At 35.0% G+C, this 7,553-nt stretch overlaps 1 protein-coding gene across 1 annotated transcript; it reads right to left on the bottom strand.

Annotated features, from left to right (window-relative positions):
• On the bottom strand, nucleotides 303-7,268 carry LOC109828964 (monodehydroascorbate reductase 4, peroxisomal). The gene is made up of 7 exons (XM_020395983.1): nucleotides 7,066-7,268; nucleotides 4,873-4,924; nucleotides 3,836-3,916; nucleotides 2,565-2,683; nucleotides 2,240-2,459; nucleotides 2,024-2,142; nucleotides 303-1,122 (listed from the first exon to the last, which is right to left on the bottom strand). The coding sequence occupies exons 1-7, from the start codon at nucleotides 7,183-7,185 to the stop codon at nucleotides 409-411; spliced, it is 1,425 nt and encodes a 474-aa protein (XP_020251572.1). The 5' UTR covers nucleotides 7,186-7,268; the 3' UTR covers nucleotides 303-408.

Below are 7,553 nucleotides of genomic sequence, written 5' to 3'. Positions count from 1 at the left end.
CAAAACATGATACTTTACACCCACTGTAACTTTTAAAGGGAAGTATTATGTTCATGTATCGCATCAGAAAGACGTGAGATATATTTTCGGTTTTCATATCAAACTTGGAAATCTTGTCTTAATATTATGATCATGGAAGAGAGGATCAAAATTAACTCGAGTATGAAGTCATGTGACGGTTACATACAATGAGTTTTCAACTGCAGGAGCAAAGGAATACTTCACAGCATCAGATGAAACATACACCGAAACCAACAATCCAGAGCCTCAGACATAATGCAACAAAATCTACAAGAACCATAGAACTCCAATGAATTCGTTGAACTAAATAACCATTTTTTTACAGTAACTTTACTGTTACACAAGTGTACATGTATAAATCATCATAACACAAACATTCATTTAATATTACCACCTCCTTCTCCTCCTCCCATACCAATAAGCAAACGCAGCAATCGACACAGCCACAGCAACGCCAGCGGCCGCATGGAAATTATATGCTGGTTTCTCCACCATAACTCCACTTACAATCTCAGAGCTCACCTCCCGATCACCCTTCAAAGCAAACTCAATCCCTTGCCTCTCAAACTCGCCCATGTCCTTTACGGTCATTTTAAGCTTAACAGCCTTGGCAATCGCCTCATACTCCTCTTTAGTCCCTCCTTCAAGAAAAGCCCCAATCATTCTTCCTTTATTCACCCAATAAGCTCCAAATCTACCACTACTGAAATCTCCATAGTGAACAACATCACCAACATTATCTCCATAAAATTGCCATGAAAGAGTAAATACTCTCGAATAGAAAAATGGCAAGTAATCGAAATCGCCGGTGCTGTTAGGGTTCATGATGGCCGAAACAGCGTGCCTTGCAGTCTTTCTAGCGGAATCGACGTGCTCGAGGCGGCGGATGTCAGAACTGAAGAGTTTCACAGGGAATGATGCGACGTCTCCTACTGCATAAATTGAGGTGTTGCTTGTTTGCATACGGGTGTTGACTTTGATCCCGCCCTTTTCTAGGGTTAGTTGGTTTTCAAAGAGGCTTGTATTTGCACGGATTCCGATGCCCACCACAACCATGTCGGTTGGGACTCGGGTCCCATCTCTTAGGATTACTGCCGTAACCTGCACAGGAACGCATAGTGATTTAGAGCAGCTCAGGTTCGAATTCCACAAATTAGGACATCTAAAAAGTCTAAATGCTGATTATATCACCTTTATCCTAAAATTTTTGGGTCGCCTACATAAATCTTTTTCATTAAGTTTTTAAGGCACACCTCCTTGGCCAACAACTATAAAATTGTCAAGAAAAGACATCTTTATTTATTCATTGGTCATTGGAGGGGTAAATATCCTTTATATAAACAAATATTATAGGATACGCAAACGCTAATAAGAAAGGAAAATTATAACAAAGGAAAGCCCTGCTAAAGGAAATTACTATATTTAAAAATTTTAAAATAGTAAAAATTTCATAAATTAGGACATCCAAAGGTATGATATCAACACCAAAACCCTTTTCCTAAAAATTACGAGTAGCCTAATTCTTTTTTAGGGGCATCTCCTCAATTAACCAGTAACAACTATAAACTATGAAAAAAGTAGTGGTTTCCAAAATTCCTATGGTTGCCGCCATTGTCCAAATGGGAAAATGCATTCTGCAAACCACAGACATGTTTTCTAACAAAATCCGGCAGCCACAAAAGTGTAGCTATCTGAGCGTTTCTATTAACTACTCCCAAAAAGCTATGGGTAAATGAGAACTTTTCCAGTGAGAGAAAGAGAATGAATTTGAGTGTGAATAATTGGTCAAAACAACGCTTGATATCAACACAGATTCTAGATCAAAAGTAAATTTTGCAAGAATCAATAACAGAAATTAATACTGCACGGAGATTCCAACTTCATGGAAAATAAAATAAAGTGAGCAGTTCCAAATTATTTCTTCCCCTATATCCCATTCATAGGTCTTGAACAATTTGAAAAAATAATTCAAATGAGATTATTGAGGACCTATTATCATTACCTTCCCTTCAGAATCATTTTCAAAAGATGTAAGCACTGTTCCTTTTATAAAGTTTACTCCCTTTGATTCATAGTAGTCCTCATAGAAATCAGCAATCTTTGGTGTAAACAAACGAGCCACTGTAGAAACAAACAATTTTCTGAACATATTTTGCATTGTAGTCACACTGTAATCAGTGAGAACACGGTAATAAAATATAAATATGAATTTACTTACTACAATGTGCCTCAGGGAACACCATAGTTACTTTTATTCGGTTTGTAACCAAGGCAGCTGCACATTCCATTCCAATATAACCCCCACCAATTACTACAGCATTGCCACCTGTAAAGGTTTTCATTACATCTACAAGTCTATTTGCATCGTTCAAATTGCGTAAATAACAAACATTTTCAGCATCTGATCCTCTCACTCCAAATTCTTCAAGCTTCAAAGCCTAAGGACACAATACACACAGTTCAATTATATCAAGACTTTTTAAGAATGTAATGTTCTCATACGATATTTATTAGAATATATAGTTAGGATTTGAATTTAGTACCCGAGCACCTGTTGCCACTATGAGAATTTTGTAGCTAATAGTTTCTCCATTGGAAGTGATTAACGTCTTCCGGTTCACATCAGCAGATTTTACTTTAGTTCCAAGAATCAGCTCAATGCCTAAATAAGAAAGGGTATTGATCAGTAACAAGATAAATAAATTAATGAAAGTAAGGCATTATCAAGTAATAACAGAAAGTAAAAGAAGAAGCAAGCCAGAAAGTCATTTCCCATTATTTGATTTTAAATAAAAATGGAAAGTAAGAAAGGAAACTTAGAGGGAAATCCACAAAAATACAGTAAATGGAAGAGCTACATTATTTGTTAAGCATCTCAAAATATAGCTGCAGCTCTCTAGACTTGCTTCAGATTCCTTGCAAAATGACAACAATGCAGAGAATGCTTCTAAAATCATCCTTTTCTATTTCCCTAGTTATCAGCAATAAGAAGATCTGGATTACAAATTTTTCCGCTGAACTGCATGAATCATTTTTCTCCATGTCCATACAGCTCTGATGAGTTGCTTTTCTTCTGTAAGTTAACAACCCTATATCTACATCAAACCCAGTAATGCTTTAACATTTCCCTATTCCTGTACCATTCATAACTGGTGGACTAATTCTTCTTCTTGCACATGTAAAAATGTCAATTGATTCTCCGCGTTTTATTTTTAATATGACCTCCCAACACTATTATGCATGCAGTCATTTACCTATGTAACAAACAGTAACATAATTTCCTTACTGTTATGTTCATTAATGTTTCTCTTATTTTAAGATTCCATTTCATCACTTCTGTTACACATGAGTAAAATTAGTTAATAAATATCCTTTTACGCAGTGAAATTAGAAGTTAGAGCTGAGAATCAGCAAAATATAGACAGAAAAATTTAGAAAGAGTTGGATACATATAAAACTGCACACCAGTACTGAAATAAGATTCTTGGCAAATACAATTCCCCGAGTTGAACAAAAGTTGCAGTTTTGATAGCCACGCTTATTTATATCCTTGAAGAACAATGCTTTGAGATAAATGAGTACTAATACCAATCCAAGATAAAGAGACAATTCACCGACTAAATATAACAAAATATGGAATGAAGAACATGTCAAAAGTGGCCTTCAAGTGTTGATCATTTCATGCGATTACTCTTTTTTCTTTATAAATCAAGTTTGAAATCAAAAGATGCATTTTTTGGAGTACAAATACAATTACTCGATAAGAAGACATTTGCAAGGAAATTCAAATAGGTTGCAATTACATAAGATTTACCATGCTCCTTGTACCATTTCAGTGTCAACCTCTTTTCACCGGCGCCTATGCAAGTGTGAAAAGACGGAAGACGTGCAGGAGCTGCAAATAACCATGACCTAAAGTTTAGTCTTAGGACCACATTAACAGGGAAATTACATAAAAGATTAAACAGCTCAACTTAAGGTCGATCTTAGAAGTTTCTAGGGAACATACTAAGGAAAAATCACTACCACTTGCATGATTAGAATGATTACTAGAGTTAAAAAGACAATGATCGCAGCCACAAATAGATGGGAAGATACTCCCGCACTATACTGCAACTGTTGAAAGTATAATAATTATGTCTCTACTAGTTTGACTTAACTGGAAGACTCGAGCAAGTTGTAAAACTAAATTGAAATATAACTGAAATATATAAAGAATTCAAAAAAATATTTGAACTGCTATATAAAATAATTAACAATATGCACTCACTTTGATGTGTCAGATGATCGAGTCGCAGAACTTCTTATGAAGCAAAACTAAGGGATAGAATTGGAACAGAGGTTGGCATGGTTCCAGATCAACTAAGTAAATTGCTCAATCATATTTGTCATAGCATGTTTACGAATCAAATTAAATACCAAGGAAGTATTAGACAAAGGTCTAATAAACTAATTTGATTCCAATCTGTAAATGGACAAAAAGAAGACGAAAGAGTGAGAAATTGAAACCTTGATGTTTACCAACAATAATTTGCTCTGATGTCCCACTAATAGCTAAGGACTCTTTTTCTAGCTTAATCGTGAGAAAAGCTTGCCTCTTTTAGTTAGGACTCCGGAAAGATAATAAGAATGGACATGATGACGGTTTTTTTTGTCATTTCAGGATATACTTTGCGGTCTGATGGCATATTAAACAAACAGAAATTTTAGGGTATGTACAAAAATACGATTATTGCTTCGATGTCCATGTGCACTCATGAATGTGAACACAAACAAATTTTATACGAATTATGTATATGGACTATTTAAACCAATAATAAATCCTAGGGTTACACAGAAGATGAATAATACCTTCTGGAAGTAAATACCCTTTGCTTAATGCAGGTCGTTCATAAGGTGCCACCTGCATGCAATAATCACAATATTTCACATTAGACTAACATTTGCTTGAAGAAATAATGACTAAAGGAGGTTTTTGAATAGAATGCAACCGTATATACAAATCCACAGAAAACAATAACTCATTCCTTCAGATAGACCTTAAGTATTTTATATTGCATAAACATTTTTAGACAACTAAGCAATAGCATATAGATCAGCTTATTTCTACTTTTCAGAGAATAAAGTAAATCCTGGGCTGCTTGGGTGATGAAAAGTATAGTTATTCCTACAATACTTCATTACTACTAAATCTTGAACAAATTTCTAATGAGCAAATATATAAGATTTATTTCAATTAGTGCCAATATCTGTATCCAAACAAGCAATCATTTAGCAATTATATTCCCAAGTAGTATCTAAAATGTCCTGAAATCATCATCTCATAAATAAGCAATTGAGCATCTTAATTATAATATGCCTATGAAAATATATCATAAGCTTCATTAAAGATATATACATTTAGTAATTTTCTTGTGAACCAAAACAACTATCAGATCATAGTACAGGTTATCGTACATGGATAGGAATATGTCAATGACTCAAAGGTGATCCGTGCCCATATGAATGAGCACAAACTTCTGTCAAAAGAAAAGGGAAAAAAAGAGAAAAAGAAAAAGACAAAAAACTAAAATAGGTTTCAATATTGCAACCACAAAAAGCAGTAATTATAAAAAAAGTCAACACATAAGTGTTAAGAGGACCAATTTTGTAAGAAATTTATTTAGTTTGAAAAAGTATCAACCTGGCATAATAGGGAAATCAAGGTGAACAATGCCTTTTCTAAAGAAAAACTGTCACCAAATTATCAAGTTCTCAGCAATATGCCAGTCAAATAATCTGAAGTTGTAATGACGAAGGAATGTGTTATCATGTGAAACGTCATAAGGCCAACCAAAGTTCAAGAATATTTATAACAGGCTAGGTGGTAAATAGTTACTAAATAACACCATCTTCATCATCATTAGCTAAGTCTATTCCTATCAAATGGTATAGGCCATGAGCCCAAGTTTCCACAAAAGACTTGACAAGGCTTCTCCTCTCTGAGCTAATCTGCTCAATTTACTCAAAAATGGAACTATGTAATCATGTAGCTATTATCTGCCTTAGAGGTATCTAAATGTTCTGAAATCAGGCTTTCATAAATAAGCTTCCTAAAAAGTGTTGAGAGGACAAACTTGTTATGATACAGATGCGTAAATCATTGCATACAATTATCAAATGAAGGAATTTCTCTCTAGCCTAAAAAAATATCTAGATAGCTCAACATAATAGGGAAATCAATGATAGCCCAACCATTTCTCTCTCGCGATATGCCACTCAACCAACTGGAAGCTGTAATGATAAAGGATTCATGAGGCCAATCAAATAAATGTGTAACAAGCTAGATAGTAATTAATAACTAAAAAAACATCATCATCATCTAAACCTCGTCCTATCAATATAGGGTTGCGTATGGGGCCAAAGTTCCATTAAAGACTTGACAAGGTTTTCTGAAAGGCTACTGACCCAACATTAATCCTCTCTCAACTACTCCACTGGGTTTTTCTCACAAAAGAAACTATGGGCAAGAGAGGAGCTTCACATAATCCCTAAAGAACATTTGACATCCTCCAAATTCCCCTACATAGGAGAAACCGTTCAACAAAGGCAAATGCTAAAGTCAAATCTTTTGAAGAACAGTCTTCATACTCTAATTACCAACTATAAGACAAAACCAACCAAACTCTGAATATGTAAAATTCTCAAATACTCCCAAATTTCTGAATATTACACGTATCTGAAACCAACACTCGAAATTGTCAATGACCCAATTGACCAAAACTAACAAACAAGTTCTCAATGAACATCAAATTCTCAACAAACCCATTTCGCCAAATCACTGTAAATCACTAACAATTTCAAGAATTCAATCAATTACTCCAAATTCTCAATAACCCAGTTGATCGAAAATAACAAACAAGCTTTCAATGACCCAAAATCACTGAAACAAGCTTTAATCATCAAATTCTCAACCAACCCATTTCACCAAATTACTATAAATTACTGAAAAGTGAACAATTCGAGCAAATGGTATTGAAAGATTGAAATGGATTAGAAACTAACAGATTCCTCAGAGATGATGCAGAGCTCGCCATGGTGGATCCCTCTCTTTGAGAACTCGAGAGCAGCGTAGCCAGCAGCGACTCCACCGCCAAGTATTACATACACGAAGGCCCTCCCCATTTGTCTCTCTCTCTCTCTCTCTCTCTCAAATCTTTTTGGGTTTTGTTTTGTTTTCTAGTTTTTGTTTGGCTCAGGCTCAAGCTTGTGTGGATAAATAGGTGAGCGTGAGCTCTATAATCTTGCCTTCTACGGATCACTTTCTTTGATTCATTGGATGAGGCTCAGCTTTTGACGATATTTACAATTGTGGGTCTTCCTTTGTTGGGGTTTTTTTTCCCTTTTTTCTTTTTTTCTTTTTTTTTTGGTGCTATTTATAAAATATTTAGGGGAAAATGTGTTAAGACCCCAAAAAAGACGCTGATATGGCACAGCCCCATCAACGTTTTTTCCTTACTCTTTAGCTCCAAAAAAGCCAAAAAAGTGTGGCC

The sequence above is a fragment of the Asparagus officinalis genome, chromosome 1 (genome assembly GCF_001876935.1).
Source record: "Asparagus officinalis chromosome 1, Aspof.V1, whole genome shotgun sequence".
NCBI classification, from domain to species: Eukaryota; Viridiplantae; Streptophyta; class Magnoliopsida; order Asparagales; family Asparagaceae; genus Asparagus; species Asparagus officinalis.
Note: the sequence above shows the minus strand (reverse complement) of the source record. Positions and strands in the feature narration are given on the sequence as shown.

Excerpts from the sequence above, each read along its gene's own strand:
- LOC109828964 (XM_020395983.1), bottom strand. The coding sequence starts at position 7,185 with ATGGGGAGGGCCTTCGTGTATGTAATACTTGGCGGTGGAGTCGCTGCT. Across the intron at positions 3,917-4,872 it reads AGGGTATTTACTTCCAGAAG|CTCCTGCACGTCTTCCGTCT; the intron begins GTATTATTCATC and ends GGTTATTTGCAG. Across the intron at positions 2,143-2,239 it reads GTTCCCTGAGGCACATTGTA|TGGCTCGTTTGTTTACACCA; the intron begins GTAAGTAAATTC and ends TTGTTTCTACAG.